Below are 12564 nucleotides of genomic sequence, written 5' to 3'. Positions count from 1 at the left end.
CATAAACATTGCATATAACGATTAAAAAGGTCAGAATCTGGCTATTTGATCGTTGTTTTATTCACTGAAATAAATAAAATTCAATTGAAAGTTAAAAAAACATAATGGGGGAAACTGTATTTGAAACCATAATAGAGAGTGCCTGTGTACGTGGTCTATGCCCGTCCTCCACCGTAGTTAGGTCATGCCTTAAACTGATGAGTAAGGAAAATAACGACGCGGGGTGACGCCCGTGTCCTCGTTCAATTTACGAGATTAATTTTTGAAAGGGCACAGGTCTGCCTGCTGAGGTGACTCGCCTACTTTGCGAGATGCCTTGTGGGACAAGGACCTTCCCCGAATCCCAGACATTGTCAAATTAAAAAACGACTGCCCGTCAGTCAAATACATACCTGATTATTACCCAAGGTAATATGCTAACAGTAGGAGTGTTAGGTATAGTAATTAGAACGCGGTGGAGCACCAAGTTCCAAAGTGCAAAACAACACAACGATATTGCGAAATACGTCAAATAAATATTCCGCATAAATATTTACTTCATGTATTATCTATAGGGTAAATATATTGTTAAAAAATCACGTGAAGATTTCAAATTTAGCACGTAGTTAATGTCCATGTTGTTTTTCCACTGTTTATAAATATATAGGTACCGTTACAGACGTCGCAAAGCAAGAGTTCCTCATAAACTACAAGTCCCATGATGCAAACGGTCTGGCGCAGAGCCAAACCGTTGGTTCGGTGGGTGTCTGGGTCCGCACATCATTGCTGCCTCGCGTCGGCTCTGTTAGAGGAGAAATGGCTGCAGCGCTGTCCCGTGCCCTCAAACTGCCCGGTAAGATGCCGCACTGATTTTTATTATTTATCAGACCAATGTGCAGACGTAACGGAGCTTAGCTTCATTGATAGTCTGTGCTCTCCTATCTCGCTTCTTAGCCTTCTGAATGCAGCGAAGTCATTTAATTTTACCTCTTGTCATACGCAGTTGTCAGGTTTTCCGTTTTATCTCTGCCAATTTCTCGTGCCAATTTTTTAATCCTAGTCAAATCAGTTGGCCGCAGTTTTTCTGTTTGTGTAGTGCAGCGTCAGAGCGGCACGTTGACGGCGGTGTGTGGTGGTGCTGAACGACGGCTAGCTGCTAGCTAATGTTAACAACCTGCTGTTAGACAGTTCACCATAAAATATTTTTTTTCATGACAAATACATAATACAAGGTCAGACCTGCCGACAATATCCTACTATATATAGACAGTGATGCCCATCATTGCCTGTATTACGGTAATAGTATTTCTATTCTATTTGTATTCTATCTGTTCTTCTTTCCATTCTTTCTTCTAATAGTATTTCTATTTAATTAAAGATATCTGTAATGTGAAAAAATGCTGACAAGCATTAATGAAATAAAATAACCAAGCTGACGTCATCGTGTTATTACTATTTTTATTTTTTTATTGTTGTTTTAAGTGTGTTATTGTGCAATAGGGGGGACTACAATCAAAAAATGCTTCAAAATACAGGAATATAGTTAGATCCACTATTTTTTTCTAGTTTTGCCTCTGCCCACCGCTACAGTATGGTAATAAAGTGGTGTAATCAAACAGAGGCTCAAAATTATTGTATATTGTATATTAAATTAACGTTTAAATATAAGGATAGTTTTTAATACTTGCATGAAAATCCTTTGTAGTCACTGTTTGCCTGAGGTCTAAAACCCATTGACGTCACAAAATGCTGTGTTTTCTCCCTTGAGATGCTCTGTCGTGCCTTTACTGCAGCCACCTTCGGTTGCTGCTTGTTTGATGGGTCTCTGATTTCAGTTTTGTTAGCTCCTCTAAAGTTGCTTCATTGTGTTTAGATCAGGTGACTGACTCCGCTATTGAATAATATCTAATTTCTTTGCGTTGAGAAACTCGGGTTGCTTTTGCAGTTTGCTTTGGGTCATTATTCTTTTGTACTGTGAAGAGCTGTCTGTTCAGTTTTGTAGCATTTGTCTGAGTCTGTACACCTCACAGTTCAGCCTGCTGCTTCTTTCAGCGATCACATCGCCAATAAACACTAGTGACCCACTTAGTCTATATATGCTCATTCCATAACAATGCTTCCATCCTGTTTAACAGACATGTTTGACGGTATGCTTCAGATCATGAGCTGTTTCTCTCTTTCTCCACATATTTCTCCTCCCATCATTCTGGTATGAACTCATCTTGGCTTCATCTGTCCGAATACTTTTTCAGAACTGTGCAAGCTCTTTTAGATGTGTAATCTAGCCTCCCTGCTCTTTAGTGTAACCAGCAGTTTGCAGCTTGTTGTAAACCTTTTGTATTTACATTCATGAAGACATTTTTTGATTGTACACTTTGACAATGATACTCCTACCTCTGGACCCTTTTTAGATGTTATAAAGTTGTTTTTCATAACCATGGAAATCATTCTGTCGTAATGCACTTTAGTTGTCTTCTATGGTTAATGTTGCTGAGCCAATCAGCTCTGATGTTTTGGTTTTTCAGCCTAACAATAGCCCAGTGATGATGTCTTATCCATAAAAAGTGGACCTAATCGATATTTAATATGCAAGCAGCACAACAGCCTCTGGTTCGAGTCATGTTCAAACCAGTGCACTCCTAATGAGCAGTTTCTGTGTGTCTTTGCAGGGAAGAAGGGCTCGGAGCTCGGGGAGTATGACCCTCTCACCCAAGCAGATAGTGATGACGAGAGCGAAGAGGATGACCTTGTGCTCAACTACCCCCGAAATGGTCTCGGGAGGGATAGCTGCCTGGGCACAGGGTCTTCCAAGCTGCGCGGTGGCCGATCTGGAAGACTTGTGGGCGCGGAAGACGGGGTGCAAGACGACGAGGAGGACGAAGAGGAGGACGAGTGGAGAGAGCGACTCCCCAGCAAATCCAGGCAAGACAGGAATGACATGAAGGGAGTGCAGTACTGGAGCCACAGGGACTCGGGCGGCGAGAGGAAGAGGGAGGACAGAGGGGGCCCTGGAGCACTGGGTGGTGCTGGGCTAGGACTTCACAGTTCTGATGAACAAAAAAGGATGAGGGTGAAGAATGCTATCCGAAGTGCGTTTTTTCTGGTGCCTCTGGTGTGTGCCACAGTGGTCGTGTTGCTCTGTGCGTTCCTGATTCCATGCCAGAAGGGAGACCTGGAAAAGAGGCTGCAGTGGGAGAAAGCACTGTTGAGCAATGTTGAGACAGGAGGTAAGGATAATAATGCACATTTAGGGACTCCTTTATTAATGCCCATCATGTAACATAGCATGTAGATTAGTAGGCTTGTACTTAGCTCCAGAGTAAACTAGGAAAAATAAACAGCCAGTGCTTGATAAGATCTCGCTCTCCTCTGCTGATATCTAAAGTGAGTGGTGCCACAATAATAAGGCTTACTCAGGAGTCGTAGAGGCTAGACAAAGTGCCCAACCCTGTAATTTTCCACCTGTCATTACACAGGCTTGTGAAACATCTTTCTACCCATCACATGCTCTGTTTACACATGAAACATTGCTTCTGTTAGTGGGTGGTGTTCACTTTTTTTTCTTTCTTTTTTTTAGGTGTCACAGCACCCGCACTGGCACTGTGGGATGTTGATGGTGATTCAGTGGAGGATGTGTTCCTGGGTGTTACCGAACCGACCAATGAGACCCACACCACACAAAGTATGTGAGATATGTAAATATCTTTGCAGCCTCAGGCCTGTACCCATCCACAGTTGTGGTCAGAAGTATACATACACTCATCATGAGCATTAGTGTCATGGTAATTTTGGGCTTTCAGTGGTTTCTTTGAACTGTTCTTTTTTCAGGCTGGAATAATTGTACAGCACAAATCTCTAATTACTTTAAAAAAAAACGAACTGTGTGCACACGTGTATATTTATTTTGGCTTCTGGCATAATTCTGATTGGCTTCTGCCAAACTGGTGGAGTTCCTTTAAATTGTTTCCAACCATTGACTTGGGTTTTTAAGTGTAGTCGACAGTAGATTTGAGGTTGGGGCTTCATGAAGGCCATTCCAGAAGCCTAATGTTAACCTGTTTTATCCATTTCAAAACTGGTTTTGATGTGTGTTTGGGATCATTGACCTCTTGGAACACTGAACTGCATTTGAGTTTCAGCCGTCTAGCTGTTGATTTGAGGTGAAGTTGAAGAATTTGGATGTAGTCCTTCATTATTCCATCCCAATTTGTGCAGTGCTCCACTACCACTGGCAGCAAAAAGGCCCCAGAGCATGATGCTACCACCACCATGCCTGACAGTTGGTACAGTGTCCTTAGGTTTGAAAGCCTCACCTTTACTCCTTTACATCATGTCAGACTTGAGCCTTGGTGGAGACAATTTCCTCTCATCTGAGGGTGACAGAGTTGGTCTTCTTCCAGACTTTGGCAAAGTGTTGACTCGTCCAATTAACTTGTACTCTTGTACAGTTTTTTTTAACTGATGATCTTACAATCTTCAGTTGTTTAGAAATGGCTCCAAGAGACCTTCTCAACTTATGGGAATCTATAATTCCCCCTTGCTTAGACCTTCACTGAATTCCTTTGACTTTCCCAATGTTCTGAGCATTAATCGATCGAATGAGTGCTGTCAAACAAATTCTTTTTATGGCACCAAAGGGAAATTTCCAGTTGTAGGGAATCATGATCACTAATGTTGCAAGCTTTGGCATTGTCAAGTTAAAGGACACTGTGTAATCTTCAGTACTAAAAGATTTAAGTTGGCGTATGTATATTTTTAAGCCTGTGTGTATTCTTTTGATGCTATGTGGATTAGAGAAAATCCAACATGGATTCAAACTTAAACCCCCAATTCTTGTGTTTTAAAGTCATTGAAGATGACTGTGTGCTTTCTCTCTCTGTAACCTCTTTGATATTTATACATGGTGTATGCGCTTCATCCCAGCTTACAGTGCAGTGGCCCTTTCTGCCGTCAGCGGCCAGGTGCTGTGGAAAAAAGTCATGTCAGAGGCTGTGATGTACATCCAGTGTGGTCTGCAGTACAGCACCGTGCCATCGCCCGTGTGCCTCCTCATCTGCAAATCCTACATCACGGCTGTCAACGGCACCACAGGTTGGACTCAGTGCTGTCCCAGCTGTGCAGAAGTAAATAAAATTAATCAACTGCAAGTATTCATTTCTAAGCATTCAAAGATATTTCCTTTCCCTCTCCAGGAAAGAAGCTGTGGTCATCATCAATTAAGAGCATTGAATCTCAGGCAGTGTTACTTCCAGACCTCCAGGGCGACTCACACCCAGATCTGCTTGTAGCCACCCTGCCAGCGGATGACGTATGCCAGCCTCCCTTATTTCTTCATGTGCTATATTGATGCATGTTAGAGTTTGCAAAGCATTATTTTTTTTGTAGTGTTCACGTAAGCACAATTCATTCGTTCTAATTCATGGATTTAACAATCATCATGAGCTGAAGAATTTACAGTTTGTTTGTATTTTTATTTATTTTTTGCTGCTTTGTGTATTTTCAGAAATTTGATCTCTCTCTGACTTTGATCTCTGGAGAGACGGGAGCGTTGCTCGGACATCCTGTGCCTTTCAACGTCACAGCCCAAGGGACGCTGATTGGGCCTTGGCTATATGAGACACAACAAGGAGTATACTACATCCTGTTTGGTCTAGGTGAAGTTTCAGTAAAAGGACTAGATGTTACAATCCCTGACAATGCACTGCTTTAAATGGAGAAAATCTTTCTAACCTGGAAAATAATCAGATAAAATTAAGCATATTTTTCATTAAATATACTAAAGTTATTGAACAACAACAACAACTGATTCTGAGGAGCTCATTTAAGAACTATTGAAGTGACCCTTGAAGTTATTTTAATGGTGGTTTCACAGGAGCTTGTGTCATCGTGTGTTCCCTTAGGTAATGTGAAGGCCATCTCCCTGCGAGACATCTACTTTCGGGCTACTGGAAAACTGCCTGAAACTCAGGCGCTTCGAAAGAAGGATTCAGGGTGGGAGGGCATGAAGAAGGACAATTTCTCCTCCGTCATACAAATTTACAGGTGGGTGTCTGCTACTGATGCATAGATCTGTTTTCAATGTGCAAACTCTTTTTTTTTTTTTTTTAAATACCAAATACCTTTAACCAGCTGGCACTAAAGTAGAAAGTAGATTACTAGATCATATATGTTTTTGTCTAAAATAAGTCAAAATCAGATCTTTGTCGTGTCCTTTCTAGCCCACGTGACCATGACCAGGCCAAGGTCCTGCTCCCTCTTGTGGCTGGTTTTGGCAGAAACCACAACAACCTGGACACCGCTTCGAACCTGGACTCCACCAGAAGTGACTGGGTGCTGGTGTATGGAGGCAGCATACAGTTACTGCTCCGGCAGAGGAATTTACGAAAGAAATGGACCTACAAAACAACTTCCATTCACAGGTACAGTCCTGTTTGGTTTTTTTCCCCCCTGCAGCAACCACTTGAGGGTGGCAAGGTTTGAACAAACTGATGTGCTTGAAAATAATATTTTGATGAGGGGCGGCTTACTATTGCCATGAGGTGGTCTGAAGTTTTCAATATTTCATGTAACTGTTGTTTTAGCAACTTTCAGTGTGGTAATCGTGTGATTAATGCAAAATCATTAGAGAGAATAGCACTCAGTCAGATATGGTTTCCCTGACTTCATTTTAGCTGTATGCCCCCTTCTTTGTTGTTGTTGTTGTTTTTAAAAAAAAATCACATTCCACCAAAACATCTGCCCCATCCTTTTGAAAACTAGAAAAATATGGGTTCCTAAAATATTTATTTGTATGTCACAGTCAACCAGTGGCGGGACACTTCAATAGCGATGGAGTCCTCGATCTTTTCATTCAGCATTCATCAAATGGAGTCATGAAGGTAAAACAAACAAACCAACCACAGGTTCTTTCATGCTTTTTTTCCCCCTCAGGGCTGAAATGAATTTGCTGACATGTAACATTTGCTCCAATCTTACTGGTGGTTTTTCCTCCTCTTCTTTGTCTCTCAGACATTAATCATCGATGGGGCGAACGGGACCCGTTTGTGGGCCGCCGAGTTCGTGTGTCCCCAGCTTCGTTTAGAAACGTCTGCAATCTCCACGTCCACAGGCCAATCCGCTTTCCTGTTCTGGGCCAGCGATCCAATCAAAGCACAGAAGAATGTTACCAAGACAACCGTAAGTCTTCCTCAGATAGAATTGCTAGGTTAATGAGAACCCAGGAAGAGCAGCCCTCTGTGACTCCTGTGCACAAGATCATTTTACTCCATTGTGCTCGACTCTGTTAAGGAGTCTTTTGTGCTAAATGTGCTCTCCGGCTGTTAATAGGTTTCGCCGGATGTTGCTGTGGCAGAGCCTCTCATTCGAAAGCTCTACCTGCTCCATCCTACATATCCCACAGTCCTGCTGGAGCTCGCCAGTACCACAGACACAGCAGTCACATCTGCAGGTAATCGCCATCATGCTTTTAAAAAGAAACACAGAACAGAGCATCTTTCTGTACTGTACTCTGTACTGTTTTTTTTCTTTTAATGAATGATCACTCTTCCTTACTGATAGTGAGCTACCAAGACCATCAGAAAGATGCATCCTACATCACAGTGTCCTCCAGGCCCACGCCCGGCTCTGTCCCCAGGGCTTGGATAGTCAAGAGTGTGAGCCTCAGAGCTGCTATCACTAAAGGGCAAATTGTGTGGATAGGAGATGGCAGCAAGACCGCGGGAGCCCTTAAACCCGCTGAGGTCAGCAAGTTCTTCAGACGTCTGACCTTCAGACATCAGGTGAGAAAGAGAATCGCGGGGTGCGGACAATCAGATCTGGAGTGTCGCTAATTTTGACGAGTGAATCTCTCTCAACTATGTAGTGAGGAGCCACCGCTGCTACCACGACCCTGCCTCACAAGTACGCGGTCCAGCCACAAGGACTTGAGCAAGGATGAAAGGGACGAAAAGCTGCGGATGACTCTGCACTGAGGCGATGATGACAGTTCATCCACGAAGCTGTTTACATCACGTTTGATTCAAACAAAAGTCGAATTTCATTTCTGGTACTTGAGAAAGACATCTGTTTTTGTTTTGTTTTTTTAAATTGAAACTTTTTCTTTAAATAATTTAAGTCACATTTAGGAAGTCTGTGATCTTTACCTGATTGTTTCTTCACTTGAGAACAGCAGAGTAACTTAACACTTGATCAGTGCATGTCTAGCATGCATCTCTCGTAATTCCAGTATCTACTGTGTGGTACGGTCCACTATTTCAATGCATTTTGTCATGATTATTGTTCTTCTGCTCCTTGATGATTTAGTTAGTATAAGAATTCTGTAAATATTTAATGCTGTACAGTAATTTATTGATTTGCCTTTTTCTTGTCTGAACTTTTTAAGATGAATGAACCGCTGTTTGCTAAGGGTTATGATATTTAAATGTAAGCTGCAAGAGAAAATAAAGCGCAATGTGTAGCCTCCGTGTTTTATTTCAACTTTGAGAAATGCAGTCGGGAAAACAAAAACAACTGTGCTGTTGAATCAGCAAAAGGGGGCGCTGTTTCCACCTTCTTCTTGCACATCACAGTTCATGTCCGGTTCGTTTTCCGCATTGCCGTTGCATCAACAAACCCTGTAAACATGGCATCGGCCCTCGGTCGCCTCGTCAGGCTGTCTCTCCTCAACCCCCCCTGCAGATCCCCGCTAACCCCCTCCAGTGTGCCGGGGAACACCGTGACAGCATGCCGGACGGCCGTGTGCTCGTCGTCCGGTTCTATGCTTCCCAAACCCAAAAAGGTGAGTCTCATTTGCACGCAGTGTTACGAAATCAGGAGATTCGGAGGGTGTAGTCTCACGAGCGACGTTAAATAACGTTGTTGTTTCTGTGGTTGGGTGTGTGATACCGGGGAGCAGACCCCCTTCGGCCTAATCCGGATCGCCCTGGTAGTCGTGCCCTTCTTGTATGTGGGGACGCAGATCAGCAAGAACTTTGCCGCCCTCCTGGAGGAGCACGACATCTTCGTCCCCGAGGACGACGACGATGATGATTGAGGGGTCTGGAAAGCTTCAGGTTAGCAGGTATCGCTGGCTGTCACTGTGGGTGTCACTGTGCGGCAGAGTGCACGCTCCCTGCTCCGTCTGTGATGTACAGTGTTGTTCAGTACAGACTGAAATGTGGGAGTTACCATTGCAATTAAAAAAAAGCATGCTTCATTAAAAGGTACCTATTAAGATTATCTTTGTTTTCTATCATATATATGTGTACTATAATAGTGATGGATGCTTTTATCAAACACTGTGAGTAATCCAGTCAAAAAGAAGGAATATCAAAACATAGTCATTTTACAATCTTTGTGAGGGGCCACCAATCAGTACAATAGGTCCCCTTTGATGTTGCTGACCAGGCTTTAAGATTCTTGCTCAGAGCTTCAGCTCTGTAATAACAAAAACATTACGCTCACATTAGCAGCTTGAATGTAGGAGTGTTTTTACCACTTTTGTGTGCTTTATTTTTCTGCAGGCTTTTGCAGCAGTTCTAAAGCTTCTTATATTAAGACGTAACCGTTTGCAGGTCTTTATAGCGTAAAAATAAATCACCACACTTTTTCTTTCCCTCACAGATTGTGTATTGTGTGACGATGACCACCGCCAAGCGTCAGTGAGCATCTCAGCAGATTAACACCTTCCCGGAGTTGCGTCTTTGTGCACTAGATTCAGGGTTTTTGCTGCCCCGGGCTGATCATATTGTACTGTATTTGTCATTCACTACTCACGTCTTAACAAAAAGAATACTGCTTGTAAAATACAGCGCAGAATCAGTGGAGCTGTGCGATACCAGAACACACAATGATTTCAATAAAATCAAATTTTCTATCAACTGTTTAAAACACTTCATTGCATGAAACATAAAACTTGTTTGGAACAAAGCTGGTACGTTATTCCCAGGAGCTGTTTCATGTCCAGTTTTATAGATTATACCTTCTTAAGGAGGACAAAATCCAGACTGTAAAATGTTATTTGTCCTCTTACTGTTAAAGCTTTCGGCTCAGTTTTGGTCTGGAGATGTCAATTTTCCAAATACAAGATTAAAGCTTTTCATAGCAGCAGGAAAAACAAAAATAAATAAAACTTATGGAATCAACAATAATGATGAAGATTCAGCTCTCTTCATACACACATGCTTTTCCTACTTTCTGCAGTGAAAAAGCTTTATGTTGTTTGAAACAACCCGCTCAGAACAGCATCTGCACGTTCAGTCATGGTGTGCTGATGGCTTTAATTGATCCAAGTGACAATATCAATAATAAAAAAGAGACGGGACTATAGATAGGTGATTGTTAAGTGTATATTTACAATAAAGAGGAACATCTGTCAAATTGGACAACCAAAAAACAGGTCACAGGGCAGGCCGAGAGCTGTACAGTTCATTGGTCGTGTCCCCGATAGAATTTGGACAGGAAGTCGGTGGGGCGAGGTTCTTCAGACTCGTAGAAATAGCGCATTATGTGGGTCTTCTGCTTCCAGACGTGGATTGTTTCCTGAAGCTCCATTTTCCCCTTTAAATAGCACACACACATGAAAAACTGAGAATACCTCAACACACTGTGAAGTAAACAACTCAGTGTGGCTCTAAGTTAGATTTAATCAGCACTCAGAGCCCTAAGAGAGACCGCCTTGAGAAAAATCATATTTACTGTTTCTTGTCACAGGTGCTGCTTTTACCTTAATGACCAACATGTCGATCACACGGGGGTCGGTGACGTGCTTGTTCTTGTCAAACATCTCCCTAACTTTGTCTCTTCCTTGGCGTGTTGTGATGTCCAGCTGAAACATTGCGACTGCAGAGAAACAGACACAAACAGAGCCATTTTGGTTGGTGACATCATTCCTAAATGTTACTATTACAGCTGCGTGAATTAAATCAATCTACAGCAGCTATTCGAAATAAAATTGTCCTACTGTTTTTGTAATGAGTTGCCACTCATTATCATCATTATGCCATATTTGTTTTGCTACAAGGACCCATCAGCATTTGGGTGTTAAACATAAGGAAATCACTGTCGGTTTTTAATTGATTAATTGATTTTGAAGAGGTAAATAGTAATAATAACGTAATAACAAAATGCACTGTAAATAGAAAGCAAAACAGAAAAAAAAAATCACGTTGCAAGGAATAAATCTATACACCGAACAATTTACATGCTCGAAAAGGTCTAGGATGAAGTACAAATTTATTTAATCCTACTCCCTTAATGCTATTTAATAATTTACTCATCAGTGTTCCTCGATATAACATGTAATCAGACAAGATACATGATTAACTATGTACTAGTCTGCACATAAAACAATATATATTTCACCAACCATTGTTTTAATTCCAGACTTGTACTGTTCCACATTTTTACACCGCATATGGATATAGGAAAATTGTTCTTTTAAAAATTCGAAGATTTAATGTACCCCTTAAAGGATCTGAGGGGTAACCGTGTAAGTAACCACCTGCTAGGAGCCAAAACAAAGTGAATGCTGAACATGGAATTCTTGCTAACTACGGGTGTTACGAGGCTGCTTTACATATTATATTCAATAAAATAACAGGTCTTCTGTAAGCATGAACCCACACAACAATGTAACACGAATATATGCACCTCTGTTCTTTTTTAATCGATTCTGTATTTGTTTGTATGATTTTAAGTTAAAATGTGTAGACATAAAGTACAGAGTACATAATCTTCGATGCAGCCTCATCTGCCTGTAGCCCAAAATGAACGCTAGCCAGAGTCAGTATCTAAAGGTTGCTTTGAAGTCATGAACTTCCCTTTGCAGTTTAGATTTAACGGACACATCACCATCTCTATCTGACAGAAGAGAGGAGAGCGTCTTTAAAACATTGTTGTTATAGTCAGGTTCCTCTGTGCTAGCAGCTAACGTTAATTATTCTGCACCGCTCCATAGACGCGACCTTGACGCTCGCCTCGCTTCTTCCACACCGTTTACCCGCTACAGGGGGCACACGTACCTGTGTTGGGGACCTCCCGGTACCATGCTCGGTATAACTCGCGGACTCGGCGCTTAGCCTCGTCCAAATCACGGCTAAAAATCGGTTTAACGACTTTCGCAGCACCAGCTGCCGTCCGGGTCGCCGCTGTGGACGCCATAACTGCTACTGCTGCTGTTTTCCGGTTTCATTAAATCAGTGCTGAAAGCGCTCTGCTGCCACCTAGAGGTGCGGCTGGTTCAAGGCACCGCTCACAAAATGAAGGGAACACTTCATTACAGAATAACACAGTTTGTTAAACTTCAGGGATATCAACCTGTCCAGTTAAGAAGCAGAAACCACTGTGGATCCGTTTCACCTGCTGTGGTGGGAAGAAAAGTAACAACAGGTGAAAGTGAACTGCCAACAGCAAGACAACCTCCTACAAGATGATTTTACAGGTCATTGCCAGAGACTCTTGCGCTCTCCTTAACCGCTCCCCCCAAAACGATTTTTCTCATACTGGTATTATGACATGAGACCTGCAGTCCAGATAGTCCAGTTCATTCAGGATGGGACATCCATGCCTGATGCTGGAAGGTTTGCTGTGTCCCTCAGTACAGTCTCA

General features: G+C 42.3%; 3 protein-coding genes and 1 non-coding gene across 4 annotated transcripts; 3 read left to right on the top strand and 1 right to left on the bottom strand.

The window, feature by feature from the left end:
* Positions 1-184: 184 nt before the first annotated feature.
* On the top strand, positions 185-338 carry LOC116311579. The gene has a single exon (XR_004198811.2). It is a non-coding gene; the product is annotated as a U12 minor spliceosomal RNA (small nuclear RNA).
* Positions 339-685: 347 nt separating this feature from the next.
* fam234b (family with sequence similarity 234 member B) lies at positions 686-8434 on the top strand. Its single transcript, XM_031728696.2, has 13 exons — positions 686-832; positions 2649-3206; positions 3557-3661; positions 4903-5070; positions 5172-5287; positions 5483-5633; positions 5880-6021; positions 6198-6398; positions 6779-6857; positions 6988-7155; positions 7306-7426; positions 7537-7757; positions 7841-8434. Exons 1-13 carry the CDS (start codon positions 796-798, stop codon positions 7841-7843), a joined length of 2070 nt encoding a protein of 689 aa, XP_031584556.2. The 5' UTR covers positions 686-795; the 3' UTR covers positions 7844-8434.
* Positions 8435-8474: 40 nt separating this feature from the next.
* On the top strand, positions 8475-9836 carry LOC116311541 (essential MCU regulator, mitochondrial). Its single transcript, XM_031728678.2, has 3 exons — positions 8475-8755; positions 8852-9029; positions 9580-9836. Exons 1-2 carry the CDS (start codon positions 8600-8602, stop codon positions 9008-9010), a joined length of 315 nt encoding a protein of 104 aa, XP_031584538.1. The 5' UTR covers positions 8475-8599; the 3' UTR covers positions 9011-9029; positions 9580-9836.
* Positions 9837-10286: 450 nt separating this feature from the next.
* Positions 10287-12148, bottom strand: ndufa6 (NADH:ubiquinone oxidoreductase subunit A6). Its single transcript, XM_031728682.2, has 3 exons — positions 11979-12148; positions 10682-10797; positions 10287-10515 (listed from the first exon to the last, which is right to left on the bottom strand). Exons 1-3 carry the CDS (start codon positions 12115-12117, stop codon positions 10384-10386), a joined length of 387 nt encoding a protein of 128 aa, XP_031584542.1. The 5' UTR covers positions 12118-12148; the 3' UTR covers positions 10287-10383.
* Between the last annotated feature and the right edge of the window lie 416 nt (positions 12149-12564).

Source organism: Oreochromis aureus, linkage group 4, assembly GCF_013358895.1.
Source record: "Oreochromis aureus strain Israel breed Guangdong linkage group 4, ZZ_aureus, whole genome shotgun sequence".
Lineage (NCBI taxonomy): Eukaryota > Metazoa > Chordata > Actinopteri > Cichliformes > Cichlidae > Oreochromis > Oreochromis aureus.
Note: the sequence above shows the minus strand (reverse complement) of the source record. Positions and strands in the feature narration are given on the sequence as shown.